At 34.8% G+C, this 19198-nt stretch overlaps 1 protein-coding gene across 2 annotated transcripts in view; it reads left to right on the top strand.

Moving 5' to 3' along the window:
• Window positions 1-19198, top strand: part of LOC136026314 (myosin-9-like) — a 62114-nt gene that overhangs the window by 24578 nt on the left and 18338 nt on the right. For both annotated transcript variants that reach the window (XM_065702735.1, XM_065702736.1), the window contains exons 2-7: window positions 666-755; window positions 4465-4902; window positions 7456-7595; window positions 10999-11179; window positions 15611-15822; window positions 18382-18645. In XM_065702735.1, the coding sequence (XP_065558807.1) occupies window positions 666-755; window positions 4465-4902; window positions 7456-7595; window positions 10999-11179; window positions 15611-15822; window positions 18382-18645 (1325 nt within the window). The remainder of the gene's footprint in view (window positions 1-665; window positions 756-4464; window positions 4903-7455; window positions 7596-10998; window positions 11180-15610; window positions 15823-18381; window positions 18646-19198) is intronic.

The following is a 19198-nucleotide window of genomic DNA, read 5'->3' as shown; positions in this document are numbered from 1 at the left end:
GCTTGAGGTCTTTAGGGTGTCTTCAACTGACCAGATTCAAACTGTTTACAGGTCATTTTGTGGCCACCTAACCCCCCTCTTTCAAAAACAAGAATTCCCTTCAACCTATAGTATAATTCTGAAACTTTCAAGGCGAATAGACAGTCGAGACAAATAACGATTGAATGGTTGGGTGTAAGTTTCAAACCAGTAACTGAATAGCTCTGTGGCAACCCTTTTTATTGGGTCCTCTACGTCTTTCTTCCCTCTTCTGTGAAAAATTACAATCCCCTTATTCCTGGGAATGATTGCTAAAAATTTTTACCTAGCTAAGTCTTGAACAGCCCAGCTAAACTTGGCCATTTTTTTCTGCTTAGATTTTTTCTACCAAAGCTAGTGTTGTTTCTATTTAATTGCAAAACCTTAGCTTTTTTTAAGATAAGAGTGGCCACTTATTCAGTAGTGTTTGCAGTATTCCTAACTTGGACTTACTTTTTTTTGGGCATTTGATCGTTTCAATTTGATTCATTTCTATAAATATTGCTGCTTTTCTGCACAGATAGTTTTACTTTGATTTTTTTTTCTTCTTTTAATAATTTCTTACATTTTAGAGTTCTTTTTCAGTGGCTCAGTTTGTTCATTGTGTTATTTTTTGTTCTTTTTACCATTTATTTATGGTCTTACAGTTAAGGATGGATAGTTCTATTAGAAATCAACCTACAGCAGATGGAACATCAATTAATCTTGAAATCCTAGCCAGTGAAAAAGGTTTAGAGGTAGGTTACTTTTTCTGCCAATTATTTCTTCTGTGGATCCTTTTTGATAATTTGCAAATTATTAAGTTTATTCCAATTTATTACTTTTTAACACTGTTTTAGTGTTATTCTGGTGACAATTCTGCAAGTCTTTTCGCTGTTTTCCTTATTCTATTGATATTTTTTAACGTCTAAATTATGCAATAGCATAATTATTGTGCAGTTATCTTTAGTTTTAAATCACATTTCCGTTTGCAATTCAATGTGATTTGCTGCTGTTTCTTGTTCTATGCCATTTTCTTTTGCTTTTTTGAGTTGTTCGTCATCTTATGTAATTTTAAACGCGTCCCTGACACTAAAAATTAATTCGTCCTTTCTGTTTATCGGTCACAGACGCGCCAAGTACACTTTTCTTGAATCTATTGTAATTTTGCAATTATAACTGCGGATTTCATTGTGTAGCATTTTCGTTTGCAAATCAGTGTGATCTTCGCTGTTTTTTTGTTTGATGCCTTTTTCTCTAGCTGTTCCTTGTTCCATGCCTTCTTCTTTATTTGTTCAAACTATTTTGCCCTCTGTTCTAACTTTGCTTTCGTCATAGATACTAAAACCGATACAACCACTCCGAAGGGACAAATGATTTAAATTATGCTGTTGAAATGTATATAAATATAACATTACTGAGTTTTTTGTCGTCGCTAACGTCACACAAGTTTTTCCCCAAAATTAGGAATCTAACCGACTTATCTGAAACTCGTGACCTATCTAAATTTGTTTATGTTTTATTTAGGTGAGAAAATCCCTAGGTGCCTATATATATTGGCTATTTATACTCTAGTCAGTATTGTGTCTCAGTGCTTGATTAAAGTAAAAAAAAAATTGTAAATTTAAATCAAAAGTGTCCAGATCGTCTGGACTAAGTATTTATTAATAAGGACTAAATGTAAGAATAAAAAAGACCTAGATCGTCAAGTAATAGAGGGGATTTCCAAATGTGTTATAATTAACTAGAGGTTTTGCGTGCTTTAAGACTAATCAAAATCTGCAATGAAAAGAATTAATTAATCCGTTTTTAATTTTTTTTATTAACCCTGGGTCTGCTGCGAGATGAAAGTCCAGATACAGCTTGGACTGCTACAGAAAAGCCTACAGTGATACTGCCTACGAAACGCTTGGTATGAAAATTGGCCAAAGAATGAATGGATCCCTTTTGAGTCGTGGGATCTGATAAAGAAGAGGGCTGACAAGAAGAAATCTCTTCTTAAGACTCTTTCCTCTGATGCGAGACACCCTCTTGGACTAGAGTATGCTATGCTGGATAAGGCTATAAAGAAGAGCGTCCCTGCTGAAAAATGCCGTAGCCTTGAACAGAAAGCTCAGAAGGCTGAAGAAGCTGCTAGACGGGGAAATCACCAATGGGATAGTTTCCAATGAGATAGTTTGTTGGCTACGATAGTTGATTAGATAGTTGATGGACCCGTCAAAGAAGAAGTTGGACGACTTCTTATTAACCCTGATAAAGGGAACGAAGCCTGGGCGGTGCATTTCAAAAATTCATTAAATAGATCACCACCCGCGGATACTCCAGATATACCACACACGCCATTTCTAAATCTATTCGTTGATATGAAAGAACATTCAGGTGGGGAAATACGAAAAACAGTTAAGAAGCTGAAGTATGGAAAGTTCCCTTGGAAAGACTGAATTGGTGAAATAATTAGATGCTCAGTAGCTGCATGTATAACTGTATGAACCACGTTTCTCTATAATTTGGAGAACAGAAGAAATTCCTAAGGATTGGACAAAAAGTACTCCCGTCAAAATATTAAAAAAAGGTGACACTGCAAAGTGCCAAAAATGGACAGGTATCAGCCTTGTATCTATACCTAGCAAACTATTGGCGACTATACTCATTAACAAAATCCAACCTGCGTTGAGTGAACATCTCAGAGAGGAGCAGCATGAATTTTGGCCAAACTGATCATGCACTGATCTTGTATTTACTCTTAAAATTCTGCTAGAAAAAGCCTAATGAATGACGCAATAAGCTTTACTAGGTCTTTATAGACTTCAATAAAGGTTTCGACTCGGTAGATTGCCAAATGCTTTGGAAGGTTTTCCAATACTACGGTATTCCTGATAAGCTCAAACGAATCATTGAAGCTTTCTACAAAGACACGGAATGCTGCGTGCAGACAAGTGACGGGAGTATCCGTTTTTTTTTGTATCATGACATGGGTTAAACTATTCTGTGTGCTATGACCACTGCTATTTATTCTTATCATTGATTACATTCTCCGGACCTGTGACGGATATGGAATCCAATTGGATGATAAGAGACGCGGAGATGTTGATTTCGCTGACTATATCAGCCTCTAAGAGTCCTTCAAGCAAAAGCTCTAGCATTACCTTAACCAAGTAAGGGACGCTGCAGAATTCTTTGGCCTTAAGATAAATGCCAAGAAAACGAAAAGTATGGCAAACACTGGATCTCAACTCGACCTACGATGCAATAATCAGACGATTGAGCAAGTCGTAGAGTTCAAGTACCTAGGAAGTGCCATCCACAACTCAGGATTGTGTCAGCGAGAAGTCAAGCTAAGATTTGGCCAGGCTAATGCATCTTTCAGGAAACTGTCTCAAATTTGGAGCAGCCGGATGTACTCTCTCAAACTCAAGCTGAGGCTGTTCGACAGCAACGTCCTCTGAACGCTTTGTTATGGTTATGAAACTTGGCAAATAGATCAAATACTTGAAAAGAAACTCCTTGCGTTCGAAAATATGTGTTTAAGGCGCATTCGAAATATCCACTGGTCCCACAAGGTAACAAACGCTACTATACAACAGAAGACATCTCAGCCTCTGGTAGCCAAAATGATTAAATATAAGAAGTAGAGATACTTCTTTCGTGTGATCTGCATGCCCTAAACTCGACTGCCGAAGGTCGTTTATCAGTGGTAGTCACGTGGTACCAGAAGAAGAGGACGCCCCAAAAGCAACCTACGACGAAGCTACTGACCACACAAACTTCAATGCCTCAATCCAACCTGAATGGGAAGATGTCTGGGTGGCCGGTGCAATAAGAGATGACTGGCGACTCTTTTTAGATGTCCTAAGCGCCTCTGAAGGCACAGGAAGATCTAAGGTCTAAGGTAAGGTCTTCTAGCCAAACAGCCAGTCAAACAATACATGTGAAAAAACCCAGCGTATGATGTTTTATGAAGACTGGAGATTTTCTCCTCTATCGTAAACGAAAAGCTGATTGGCTCTTAAATCAAGAAATCGTATTCTATATTTCTCGATCAACAAGAAACTTTAAGTTTGACTCTGCCTCCGAAATTATGCAATTTTCTTTGTGATACTCATAAATGCCACATTTTAGCTGAATAGGAACAATGAACCTGAAAAGGTTTAAGGCTTTAATTAGTTTTGTAAACAAGAAAATATACATGTCAGGAGGATGGGCAAAAACTGAAAAGAAATTTAGTAAATTATACGAAAAAAACGTATAAAAAATATCGTCATTGATAAAAAGCATTTTTTTCGTCTATTAATTAAAATTATATATTTTAAAGTTTGATGATATTGTTATATATATATTCTTTGTTGTATATTTTGTTCATGATATTATCCTATTATTTTAATATTGGATAATATTTATTATGTTATTTATTAATTTATTTGTTGTAATTGTTTAGTTTTTATCCTGGAAGATCTGCTCTTTTTTTAGACTGCTGCTGAATGTGTTTCGTCAACAAACGAGACAGTGCGAGTAAATGTTTTCCCTGCTCATCTTCGAGAAACGTCGTTTGGCATATGGCTTCATTCATCGACAAAAGAAATAACAGATCCAATCAGCAATGGAATTGTTTCGTCGGGTGGTACTGTGGCCCCATTGTTTGATGGTCAAATTCCATCTTTTGTTGACATAGAGCTTAAAAAAGCTGATGTTGATGATTTGTTGACTGAACATCATAAAAGCAAGGAACTTTTTGAAGAAAGGTCTCTAGCATCAGAGAGACCATCATCACCTTCTTCTAGTAAATCCTTCGAGGTACTAGCATGGGTGGTCAATCAAGAACAGAGTTCAAATGAGCACCAGCTAAAGCGATTAGATTCATTGGATATAGAAATGGATGGTCATGGTGCTGGGAGAATAATGAACAAGGTACACTAAAAGATTTATTCTGTTTTCTAGGGATTAACTTAAATGGTATTATTAGAAATAAACCCACGCAAATACAAAAAAATGTACTCATAAAGAAGCATCGTACCACTTTTGTTTATGGACTTGACCTCCAGTTTGCATCAATATATAACAAAATATATTTGGAGTTTAGTTTGCAGCAGGGGAAGATGTGCATCTGCCAAATCTGTTAAATTATTTGAAAGTCACAGAAAAGTGGAAAGAACAACTAACTTTGTCACATATTTTTTTTTGGGAGGGGGGGGGTAGAAGGAAGAGCTGATATATGAAATATACTACCTCTCTTCTTCCCACGTTTTCGCTAGTGAAGTTCATGTTGGAACATCCTTTGATTTCTAAGTGCATCAAGCCCCACTCTAGAAATAAGGTTTGTCCAGTCCTGATTTTCAATGTACTTAAGGAATAAAATACTTTCAAATCTGAAAGTCCCAGATAAGGTTCAAAATTAATCAACAAATTGTGTTGATTATATATAACACAAACAAATTGTGTTATATATAATATAAACATAATTAGAAAATCGGTTGTATTATTGATCTTTTCGGAATCCAACGTTTTTTGAAATAAGTGCTGTTTTCACTTTATATATCGTATTATCTCATATCTCTATCATTTACTGTGAAACATTAAATATGAGATGTTTGTGCAACAAGTTTATTTATCACCGTCACTTATTTAATTTAGAATGAGAAAGTTTTAGTATAGATGGCACGATGGCACTGTTGCTAAAAGTCTGTAAGATTCAGCTTGAATTTAAACCATCATCTTTTTTAATTACGTTTTTGGACCATACTGGTTATTTCAAAAGCTCGTTTTTTCTTTTTATAGTATATACATATATAATTGTATAAAAAAATATAATATAAAAAAATAAGAAACAACTATTACAAGAATAAAAAATCTAAAATAAGGACTTAAACCCTGACTACGTTATAAACCCTGACTTTAGCTCTGGCTTAAATGAAATAAATATATCAAAAGGTTTTTAATCAGAGCTTTATAGTTGCAAAAGAGGAGGCCACTACAAATTTTAATATATCTGGGAAACAGCCTTTTGGCGCGTCTACTCATAACGTCACTTAAGACCGACGCGCTTGGTGGTAGGCTGGGGTGAAAGTACTCAAAAACTGGCCCAGTCTTTTGAATCGCGCTTCCAAATATCCTCTTTCTTAGAATCTATCTCATCATATAGGAGAGTAACCCCTTTGCTGTCCTGTGTAGTAATATGTCTTTGATCAGTTGGCTTAATATCTCCACACCTCCCACAACTTACATATTACAGGTTAGTCACATAGTGGAATATCTATAAGATGAATGTGTTTAATATCAAAACAAGTAAATGTTGATTCTCGGCAAAAAACCCCTATCTTTAACTAGTGCAGATTCCAAGTAAGAATTGCCTATTTTTTTCCTGTTTAGTAATATGTCTTTGTCTTTGATAAATTGACTTATCATCTCCACATCACCAACAACTTAAATATTACAGGTTACTCACATAGTGGAATATCTTAAAGATGAATGCGTTTAATATCAAAACATGTAAATGTTGATTCTAGACAAAAACCCATTTCCTTGACAAATGTCGATTCCGAGTAAGAATTGCCTATTTTTTTCTACGTGATGTTGAAAAGCACTTTTTAAACAGTCTAGATATCTCTTAGAAATGCCTAAAGGGATATTCTGGGTTGCATTTTTAAAACATGTAATCTTTGAGTTGAAAATCAGGCATCTAATAAGCTGATTTTGCAACTTACAGTTTTAATTGCCCAAAAGTATCAGTTAACTGTCATCAGTTACCCAGCTACCAGCACCACCAAAAGAATGCTGAAATTATAGCAGTTTTTTGTAATTTTCTAAAGAATAAGGAGGGACGGAGCACGTTAGCAGATATAGACGAAAAGGTGTTCCACAAAGTTTAAATCTAACCTATTGGAGCCACAAAATCATTATTATGCAAGGGGGGACGTGGTAACCGGTGCCGAAAATTCTTACTCACCCTGGTGGTATATTCCTTAATTTTTTCTGCAAAAAATAATTGACAAATGAAAAAAAAAATTCCTCGTCTAGCATTTCTACGAATTTTCAGTCCTAATGGAGTCTCTGAAGCTTGGAAGCTAATAGTTCGAAATCAAGTTAATAAAACTGTTGCATTCCAAACTTTTCTGTCGTCGCTCTTACGTCTAAAGGTCATATTCACACTTCTTAGATAGTTGCATAAAAAAACTGTTGCTCAGCTTTGTCGAAGACAGGATTAACCGGACCGGGAAGATCTAAGTTTCATTGAATTTTCAATTGGTCTACAGATCCTACTTTTGAATGCACCTTAGCAAACTGTTTTTGGCAATTATTTCATAAATTCGAAAATGTCAGATTGGACTTTACAAGGCAAACAGTGACGATAATGTACTCTTCCTCTCCAACACAAGTAAATTTTGTATATGTTTGATATCTTTGTATTTTTATTTCTAGATTCTTCTTATATAAGGATTATCAGAAACTTTGTTCTCTTTGTAGAGTAATAGTCAAGAAAATTGTTTTCATAGCTCTGATAGCTTTCCTGCTTCTGAAATAAGTTACATGGATAACGCTGTACAGTTTGATAGTGAAAATGATGTTAGATGTGCCCAAGGACAAGAATTTGAAATGGTGAATGGGTACGAAATTTTACTGGATTTTTTCTTTTTTTTTGATTTATTTGTATGGAATGTTACATAGTTAGGGATAAAACATTTAAAATTATAAGTGCTACTAGTATGCCCATCAAATGTTACGACGATCTTAAAAAAAGGAAATTCAAGGGGAGTTCCCCGTTGGCAAAGTCTTCCTCCAGAGTTTTCACGCCTACCGGAAATCTTGAAATTTAAAAACCAATTTTCCAGTCATAGAAAACACCTGGAAAAAGCAAAGATAAAATTAAAATATCCTGGAAACATTTCAGTTGTCCTGGAATATAGTCTTCCTTCTTTTTGAATGAACGCAAACGGGTTAAACATTTAACACATGAATTTTTTTTAAACATCTTTTAACAATAGTAATCGATAAAAATTTTTATTTTATAAAAAATTATAGTTTTATACAAATTTTTATTTTTATAAAAATACGTTCATTTCATAAAAACTAAACACATATCTACTATGAGAGATTGAACCTTTAAACTGATACCGTAAAGTGAAATAGCTGTGTAAGAACTAAAGAAGAGATTAACTTCTGTGTTAGTTGTGTTACATTTCTAGTAAGGAAAGTTGATGGGATTGTTAAAGATGACAATTCCTTCAGAAGTATAATACCAATAGTATGATATAGATACAATATCATATCTATTCTAAAATATATTCCGATATTATAATACTATCGGTATGTTGCCAAGACTTAGTTGTAATGACTTGTGTCATGACGGACTAGCAACAGAAAATGTCATGAAAAAGTCCTGAAAAATTATTTCAAGAAAAGCGTAGGAACCCTGCTCTTGCAGGAAACCTCATGTTTAAGTAAAATTCCCAGCTGATAGTTTTTTCGGGAAATTCTCCCCCTTGGAAACTGCCCTCTTCACTGCGAACAATTCCCACCGCGCATTAATAATGATCGTAATTCTAAATTTAAATATATTAATAAATAATTTCCCTGGAGAATTTCCCCTACAGACAACTATTCTCCGGGAAATCCCCCCAACAATTCTCCCTCATTTCATATATCGAAAACTACGATAATGCACCACGATACCACGATAATCGAAAACAGGAACATAAACTTTTTGCGAACCTCGTGCTTTCTACAAGAGAGTTTATCTCAAACTGATTAAAGTTGTTCCTTTAGGACATTTCTATAAATTACTCGATTACTTAATTTTAATTATATATGCTGAGTCGGAAAAAATATGCAAATCGAATTCCATTTAATATTGAAAATTTACTTCCATCTGGAAAATTTTTCTCACATATAGAATAACCATGATGTTTTTAAATTTCAAAAGTATTGCTGGTTACCAAATTCAGAGAGTTTACTGAGAAAGCTATTTTATAATCCTGTAAGGGTGTTAGCCGACAGAATTCGTAGTTGACTAATCCGTTTATTGAATGACTATGTAGCGTGAATAAAATGACCAGAAAAAAAACAACTATTAATTCTTTGTGTTGAATGGTGTTTGATTCAACCCAAGGAATTGATAATTAATTGACATTAGAGTCAAATTAAAAGTTGAAGATGACTTATTTTGCACAACAAAGGAATTGGAGGAAAGCAAAAAAGACAGGAGATACAAAAAAGAAATGGGATTTACGAAAACAGTCTGCGATAATGGAAAGCAATATTATGGAAAAATCGCAACTTTTCGATGAGAAAAGTTACGTGTCATACGTCGACGTGTCTAAAGACCATCCAAGTGAACAACTATATACCCAACATTTCGTTTGCAATTAGAAGACACGGAAAGATTTGCCTCCTTCATTGGAAATTTGTTTTACTTTTGGGCAAGGTTAAAGAAAGAAATTTACATCAAGACTTTTAATAAACTTTGTCAGTGAACTCTCTCTGAAAACAATCTAGTGAATAATCCAGAAGCTCATTATATTGTGAATGACCCGAAAAGTTATTTATTTTTGTGTATAATAGGCTAGTTTCATTTACATTATTTTAGTAATACTACTGATGACTGTCGCTGCATATCTGATTGAAATATCTGGACTTTTGTACCTGTTTTTTCACTGTTTAAATAAATGAATGTATCCCCATTTGAAAATTTACTTATTCGTCAAAGAACGGTAGTGTGGTCTAGGAAAATAATACCTAGTTTAAGGCGTGAGAAAAGAATACCTAGTTTAAAACTTCTTTTCGAAAAGACCTTTTAATTAATATTTAACGGAAGTTGGTGGACAATTTAGTTTTTTTTCCAGTTTTTTTCTTCAAAACCTGAAAAATTAGTGAAGATGCAAGCATTTTTCTAAATCTTGGAGAAAGGAGGGGGGTTTAGATGGTAAACGTTACTCCCTTCCCCTCTGGATGCTCTCATTTATTCAAAACCGGCTAAGGGGAGATTTTAGAAAAAACACACGATTAAACATTTACATTACCCCGAGTATCATATTGCTATCAGTGAGAAATCTGTGTTATTTTTTTTAGAAAGTTTTGTTTTCTCATGCTAATTTTGTGGCCGAATTACAATTCTTGCCTCTTATCTATAGTTTGCTTTTGAACCAAAAAAATTCTTTGTGAATTTGAAGCTGTAAATAAGAAATTTAGATTTAGTTGTTTTGAATCTAGAGATATATACCTCGCAGTTGATTTAGGTAGTATTGTTCTTGTATGTGTTTATATGCCAACTAATTATCGAAATTCTACATCTAGTTGACAGTATGCGCTAGCTCGTGTGTCTCTGTCAAAATTACTCCATAAAGTTACGATGCTTACAATTCCTGCCTCTTATTTTGAGATTTTTTTTCTCATTTTCTAAATTTTGTTCACGGGCTCCACAACGTTTTTGATGACTATTAAATGCTTTGGGACTGTTTTGAAATCAAGAATTTTTATATTCTGCATCCACTTTTGGGGTGGAAAAACATTCGGTTTTATATTGTTCTTCTGGAAGTTGTATTTGAAACAGGCAATTTCTTGCCTGTGTTTGTTTGTCTAAAGTCGAACAAGTTTTGTCTTTTCGACCTGAAAATAAATTTTGACTCGTATTTTCTCACAACTTGAACCTTGAATAATTGTAGCATTGTAATAGACTAATCGGATTTCATTCCACGGCCCATTCTTTGCTGTTGAATATCGACAATTTTTTGCTCTGAGGCTTAAGAATCGCACAAATGAAGATACTGTTTACCCGAAGATAGATATCTAAGGCCTATATGCCTGGAATTACTAAAAAATGATAAACATACTTCTGGGCTTTTCTTGGTTAAATCTTTCTTTGACATATCGGTTTTTTTCTGTTCATTTTTAGAATCTACCATTCAGGTATCAGTTTCTTTATTCAAATTAAATGGTTTTTCTCAGTTCGTTTACATTGCATGATTCTTGTCAGTTTAGCCTTTATTGTAGCTCTCATTGATCCCTTTCTAGGTGTAATTCTACTTGTAATGAAAATCTACGAAAACAATCAGCCTCAACGTCATGTTTAACTCAGCCTCTTCTGAAGAGTATTTTAGATGCAATGGAAACAAAGTTGGAAGCTTTCCATAGGATAATCAAGGCAGAATTCGCTGATTCGCCGCCAAAATGGTTTTTGGAATACATGGAAGCAGTGAGTCTGAAATCTATTATTTTCTTTTCTTTTTCTATCTTTGTTCTGTTTTGTCTTTAGCTTTCGAAATTATTTTAAAGATTAACCGAAGGGTTTTTTAGGGCTTTTTTTGTTAATCTAAACTACCATATTGATATTATACATCTCTGGTGGGCAAAGTACTTTCAGATGGGCTATTTGAGAAAAGTTTTATTTATAACCGTTAGGCAAATTCATGAGGATTTTGTCTGGGATTCAAATTCTTTGCCAATTATTTCACATAGTGGAATTTTTCGAAATTTTTCTAGGGTAAGGTATGTTCCGTCTCAGATGCAATATGGGATCTTTTAAAATAATTGCGGACAGTGTCTTAGGATATCCAATTGATACTAAAAAGAAAAATATTTAGGCTCCAATATTACTCTATAATTAAGGACGAGGCTACAAAATAGTACAGAAAAAAAACCTTTATATGGTAATATTAGATTTGAGGTGATAATCTTTGTTGGTGTTTACAGGAAAATATGGAACTAAGACCTTTTTAGCAAAATAGAGAAGTTCAGTTTAATTCTAAATATTCTATGCAAGTTTTGAACTTAGTTCCGGCAAATTTTTTCTGATAATGTCTTAATATAGAGAAGATGTTCAAATTGGCTCTTGTCTCATAGGTAATTTTGTGCAGTTGGTTACTTGTAAGAAAGACAATTTGAATAGCCGGTAAATTGTGGGATTAGTAAAATGAGCTGATTTTCTGATGGGTGTTGCGGTTTGACGAACTTTTTCTTTTGTTGTTAATCCTTGAAAAGTGTCGTTGTCGTTGTTGAAAATATAACTCCCCTCCCAAAATATGCAGATTATTAGATTCTACTAAATTCTGTCCTATATATTTCGTGTATTTTTTTTGCGGGAGATTAAGTAAAGTAAAAAAAGAAAAAATATCTATGAACTGTATAAACAACTTTGTTAATTAAGATGAGATCATTACATATATCTGAAATTTCCCGATGAAAGCTGGAGGATTATACCCTATATGATTTTGGTACCATTCAAATCGGAAAATTTTTTCTACAACATATAAAAAATTTTGCCAAAATCGGACGAGGCGAAATTGACCGTTTTCGTCTTTTCTTCTAAAATGATGACTTTTTAAAAACAACTTAATTTACACTTATAGAAAGTCGATAATAGGTAAATCTGACGCGTAGATCCCGAATATGTACTTTATTTTTGTTTTGCGTTTGCGTCATGTTCAGTTGCCCTTCCCACCCACTCTTTTAATAAATCAAACGTTGGCACAAGTCTGAGAGCAAGATTACGCGAAGATTACGAGAAAAACTGGACTGTTAATGCAGAAAGGAAGTCCCGTCCATTTTAATCCCCCCCCCACGCTGCACACTTAACGTGACCACCACAAATTCTTAGAATCCAAAAAGCAACTTCTCACAAATAGCTAAGTCATTGATTTCAATTTGAGAAAAATCACCGATAACTTAAAATTGCATAAGGATTGGAGATTTATCTAATTAATCATATGTCATCCTCGATTTGTACTTGATCATTAGAGCAACTAGTTTCTTTGCAAGATTTGCAAGTAATGTCAAATTTGATGTCATTTCGATGACAACTGCACCGGTCACTATTACAGGATCCCTTAGAACCACAATTCACGACGTTGAGAATTTTCTTTGGTGTCACTGGAAGATGCAATCCCTTACAACTCTACAAACACAATTACAACCCCTTACAACTCTACAAACACAATTCGCGACGGTGAGAATTTTCTTTGGTGCCGATAAGAATAGGATACGTGAGGATAGGATACAGCCTGCTCTTCTGGAGTCTCCATTCCCTATGCTCAGGATCAAGAGCAGGGGTCTTAAAACCAATCCAATCTTGAACTTGAACATAGTTTGCGAAAGTGTGAAATTTTGCCCCTGCTGAAGTAGAGGGTAGGTCTTGGAGATGGAAGAAAGTTTTAGACGTTGCTTTTTGTGCTGAATGACTCGGTGTCTTTCAGCTTTTACAGTATAGAAAGTGCAACCTCTCCCGCTGCTTTAATCTCTTCTTTCGAAGCATCGAATCGAGAAAACTTTGAAGCATTTTCCCTAAAGTGATCGTTGTCTCTCAGTCGTTTAAGCGAAATCCCTTCGCCAAGTTCATGTTGACGGAAATATGTGTCCCAGCCAAGAATTGCATGAGAAAAAGGATTCAGTTTGCAGGGATCAATCCCAATCTTCTTAACAATGGATGTCCCATAGTTCGATGTCCCAAGTTGTACCTGAAGTGGTTGTTTTAGTCTCACTGTGCAGGTGTACCTTGTAGTGCTCAGGAATATAGCGATAAAGTAACCACACCAACAAGTTGGTATCGTTACCGATAACTACAGTGTCCCAAGTCTTCGAACACTCAATCGCTGTTAGCACAATAAGCAAGTAAGCATCAGCTTTACCTTGGATGGTTCTCAGACCTTTGCTTCATAAATATCAGAAAGTGTATTGACAAACCGGGCTTTATTCTTTTTGCATTGAAGAAATTCCTCTTTTTGGTGGCCAGTCTCATTTCCTGTTAAGCAATGCTTCCATTCCAGTGACATTTTTTTGCTTAAGGTGATTATTACCTTTTATTGAAGCAGCGATGTCTTAGCCATTAAAAACAATCATGGTATCTGGATATTTGATCTGAGCGTAGGTCCAGTATCGGTCTAAGATCTCTAAATACGTTTGTTTCTTCATCTAGGGAATCCTATGAAGCAAAGCGTCCCTGTCGAAGACGTAGATGCAAGTCAAACTAACTTTTCCCACAATGGTATCAATCTCTGAAAGTCGCTTGATAGCTTTTACTAGCTCTTGTTTAAATGGCTTTCAGAACAAGCCAGAAACATCCAAAAGTGACGCAGGATAGGAGCGAAGTTCTTTGTCCATGTTCAGTCTTTCGGATACAGTTATAAGACGTTGAAACAGCAATGAAGGATCTAAACGGTGGATTTCACCCCCATCTTTTGTTTTGTCATCATAAGGACTGCTTGATCCTTCCTTTTGAACGAATGCTCCTTTAGCAATTTTCCTATCATTTCGTCAAGAATCTTCTTCCCGACTTCCACTGCTTTATAGGCGCTCATGTCTTCTGCAGCATTTATGCCATTACCTTGGCATCACCCACGAAAGGAGACGTGGCATCCCCCACGAAAGGAGACGTGGCATCACCCACGAAAGGAGACGTGGCATCACCCATGAAAGGAGACGTTCAAAAAAGTCAATAACTAATTTTGTGTCTTTGCAGTCCTTAACGACGAACATTTCGCTTTTAAGGTTGAATTGGGTTTAATTAATTAAAAAAAGGAAATAACTAAACATAAAGTACACTGCTCTGTGACAAAACTCACGTTGAGATCCATAAGCATAAAAGATTCTTCACTAACACGCAGAACGGCTCCCACTTCACTCTTCGACACAACCACACGCCTTCTCATTATATCATCTTCACCATAGGGTTCCCCCTCCCTCCCCGGACGTATAACCACCTCACCTAAAAATAAAAAAAAAAACTAAACTTCGTCTAATTTAATTTATCTTTCTTTTTTTTATCATTCACTTTTATCATTCACATTCACTTAGAAGCAAGTATAGGCTAGAGTGTGGAAACGTTAGCAGGTTCTCATGTGAAGTCAGTGAATTTAGCAGTTCTTAATTATCCTTGTTGGTTTTTAAATACTGGCAAAACGTACCTTGGATCTCGAATGTAACTAAAAACTACTAGAAGCCAAAATTGATCAATAAGTGTATTGCTTACACGTTTTATCAAACTCGAATGTCGGCAAAATGGGTCAGTTTGTTCTTGAGCATTATCGCATCTACTGAATAATTTCTCAGCAAGAGGGTTGAAGAACATTTCAGATGCCAGGCAACTTTGAGATGTGCGCAAACCCATTTATTTTATTGGGTTTGTGTGGAGGGGGGATGCAAGATTCCAGGACACGATTTTTTCCTGGCTTTTCCGTATAAGAAGTGTAAATTTTTACTGTGTGGATCTGATTTTGTGTTATATCCAACGTATATTAATGTACGCTTTATCTTGCGCGTATGTGTTTGTGTTTGTGGGGGGGGGAGGTAAACGACTCAGGGATGGTCAAAACACAGAAATCCGTTCGAACTCGTGGTCTGTGTACCAGATTTTCCTGTCATTGACTTTTTAAATGCATAAGTTTTTTTTTAAGTCGTTGTTTTAGAAGAAAAGACATAAAAGGTCAATTTGGTAGAATGGTAGATTTTGATAGATTTTTTATTTCTTCTAGAGAATTTCTTTCCTTTTCAAATGAAACCAAAATCAAAACTTTTGCAATTTGTTTGAAATAACCCCTAAAATGAATTTTCATTGACTGTACTACTCTCTCCAGATAGTATACTGTCTTGTATTTCATATAACATTCTGTTAGTGATTTTTCTTTTTTTTTTGCAGGAAAAACTAAAAGAAAATTTTGAAAGCCATGCAGAACAACAGGCTACAAAAATCTGCCTGCAAAACGCTTTGACTGAGCTTGAAACAACAAGAGCTGAAATGGTGAAAGTACAAAAGGAAAGCGTAAGAAACACTGCAATGGATTGGACAGCAATAACCAGCCTACGAAATGAGTTAAACAGGGTACAGAATGAGCTGGCTCTTGAAAGGTATTAATTTGGTCTTTTTTATTTTTTTGTATTTCAGTAGTGGCAAAACACAGATTAGGTAGTGGCAAAGCCTTTAGCTGTTTAAGAAAAAAGAAGTACAGATGTATATTTATATTGCTCTGAGACGCTAAGCCTAATAAAAAGGAAAATTATGGTTTAATTTGTTTTTTGGTGGAAATTGTTCTACTGATTAAAAAACAAAACGAAAACTATACGAAAACTAACTAAGAAATTCCTCATCTTCGAGCGTTCATTTTTGTTCATACACGAAAACACGCAAAAATGAAAAATGTGAAAACCAACTAAGAAATCCCTGAGTTAGTTTCTTTATTTCTGTAATTCCATTTTGTTCTAAAACGCGAAAAAAACATGAAAACAAAAAACGCTCTCGCTGTGTAATGCATCGCTAAAAAAAGTCCAGTAACAATTTGAATAACAAGACAGAGGCTTACCTCCCTTGTGTTTTTACCCATTTCTATTCGTGATTTCAGCTGAATTTATCATTCGGCTTTTCGCACTTGGGATTGCGGTAGAGATATGGTATCAGATGTACCTCTTAAACTTTAAAAGTTCGCTCATTGCTAAAGAAATTAGAGTTTATCCTTTGCTCCTTTCTAAATAATGACATTAGAAAGTCTACTTTTGAACTGAGACAGATAGATTTTTTTTCGACGTCAGTCGATAGCTCTTGATGAGCTGATCAAAGTATATGTCATCTATATTTTAGTTGAAAAATTTCTTCGTGAGATATACCAGTTTGAAAGTTTGAAAGTTTGACAACTTCAATAGTAAGGCACACACTGAAACCAAAAACAGGCCGATACCAATTGTGAGACATATTGGGGAGTTTTAAGCAACAGTCGGTTGTTAGTTCATATTATCTTTGGCAATGAAGTGTTCGCAACTTTTGCTAGTTGGGGTGCCTATTATTTGTTTCTGGTGTATATGATGGTAAGACCAATTTGGTTCCAGTAGTAAGACATGTTGGGGACTTGCAAGTAATAATCAGCTGATAGGCTACTAGAACTTTTTGGCCTCCAACAACTTTTTAGCATCTCCTTCAACCTGCCTTAAAGTTTACCTATTAATATCCTCAGTTATTCATATGATATTGCTAAGACACCTTTTAAATAGACTGGGTGCGCATTGATTATTTCGTTTGGCATTCTCAGATACACCCAGAACTAATGTTTTGCCTTTTCCTAATGATAAATCCTGCATCTTAACAATTGAAAAACTTATTCGTTGTCCCGGGGCTTCGGGGGCTATGGCATCCTCGGAGGTTTACTTATTCGACCTTTTGACCATTTTGAACAAGGTGTTTCTTTCAAAATTTTGATAAGTATTGAGGAGAAGGGTATCTAAAAACTGTAAGGTATGGGGGCTAGTTGCCCTGCAATCACCCTTTAAAATATCCTAAAGTTTCAACTTAATATGCTTATCTGTTCTTTAGATATTGCCGAATCGTTCCTTTGACAACCAGCATGCATATAGGGGGTTTTTAATTGTGTTCGACATCCCTCTAAACATTTCTTCAAACTTTTAGCATCCTAAGGCTTTGTAGAGACCTAGCATCATTATTACCCTCTTTTCCCAATGTTAAATTCTGCGTTTAAACAATGGTTAAATTGTATAATTTATAATCCCTGACTCAATGTTGTGGCTGAAAAGACATCCCCGGCGCCATCCTTATTAGATTTTAGACTATTTTGATCATAATGGCCTTTTCAAACTTCCGGTCGATGTTTAGGAAAAGAGCAGCTAAAAGAGGCAAGGGGCCGCTTGTCATTCGATCATTCCTCAACATACCCTGAAAGTATTAACTTAATATCCTCAGTTGTTCCGTAGGTATTACTCTTACATCCTTTTTGAAAACCGGCCAAATCACCAGGTGATATTTGATTGTGTTCTACATCCCTCTAAACATTTTCTTAAACTATATAAAGTGTTTATAACATTATGGCTCTTAACTAATGGCTACGCTGCAGTGTTGTCTCTGAAAAAACATTAAAAAAATACAATTTAGATAATATAGATACAATAAAGATAATTCTAATATAGATACAATAGAGATAATTGAAAATCGAAGTACATTTAAGTAACTCTAATGGCTACGCTGCAGCGGTGCCTCTGAAAAAACAATAAAAAGTACAATATAGATAATAAAGATACAATGAAGATAATTCTAATATAGATACAATAAAGATAATTGAAAAACGAAGTAAATTTTAACAAGCAGAAAATTACCTATGCAAGTGATTAAAAAAAAGGCCTCTCTAATAAAAGAAACATAAGGAAAAAATTTCCTTTTTAAAAAAACCGAAGAAACATTATTCTAAAGTCAGACGTACAGCAAATTATGATTGTGTGAGGGAGGAGAGGAAGTTTTATTTCATTTTGTCATTTTGTCTTTTTCAAAACCTATTGCATTAATATTCATTTTACACGTCTGGTTATATCACTTCAACTGTGGATGTTTGCTACTTAACTAGTCAATTTCTTTTCAATTAATTGAACATTTATGACTTTTAAAGATTGTACAACGGCCTTATCTTTTAGTTCCAAACACGCAGAAGAAATCTCCACATTTGAGAAAGAAAATGCTGCCACAGCTCATGCGTTAGAACAAATTCAAACAGAGGCAAGATTACTTAAGTCTTCCTTAGAAAGTTCTTTATCGAAGAATGAAGGTGCTTTGGTTCAATTGGGAAAAAGTAAGGGTCAACTTGAAGAAGCTCTTGACCGGGAGAGTTCTTTGAAGTTACAATTGAAGGAATTACAAGACCAACTATCTGCGATCGTAACAAAGAAAGACGAAGACAGGTAGGATAGTGCTAATGGGGCAAAGCGCCCCATAGATTTTCCTAAACCATTCCTTAGATTTTCCTGTGACGCATATTGAACTTTGAAATTGTATTTCAAACATCAAAGCTATTTACAACTAACTTATTTTCTGTCCGTAATGGAAGGTATAATGACAATTTTCAAAAAATTAAATAACTTTTCACATATAAATAACAGTTCAATAGTGAAAACTGAAAATCGCTTAATTTGACAGTGACATACAAAAAAAAATATCTGGATATTTTATCACATACACAGTAATCGTCTTCAGCAGATAAACTAAAATAATACAAATCAAACATTGATAATTAAATAAAATGAAAAATTAATTACATACTGCTTAATGCTCTTATTATCTTCATAGCATTTACAGATGCAAATCTCTTTAACTGCCTAATTTCCTGGCCAGTGACTTGATTTTTGTGTGAACATTCCTTATCACGCAACAAAAGGTCATTGGTATTGAAAGAAACAAAATCTACTTTATTTTACTGTAGTAAATTATCATAAGTCGAATTTAAGCTAAATCCAC

The sequence above is a fragment of the Artemia franciscana genome, chromosome 4 (assembly GCF_032884065.1).
Source record: "Artemia franciscana chromosome 4, ASM3288406v1, whole genome shotgun sequence".
NCBI classification, from domain to species: domain Eukaryota; kingdom Metazoa; phylum Arthropoda; class Branchiopoda; order Anostraca; family Artemiidae; genus Artemia; species Artemia franciscana.
This window is presented reverse-complemented; position numbering and strand designations above follow the sequence as displayed.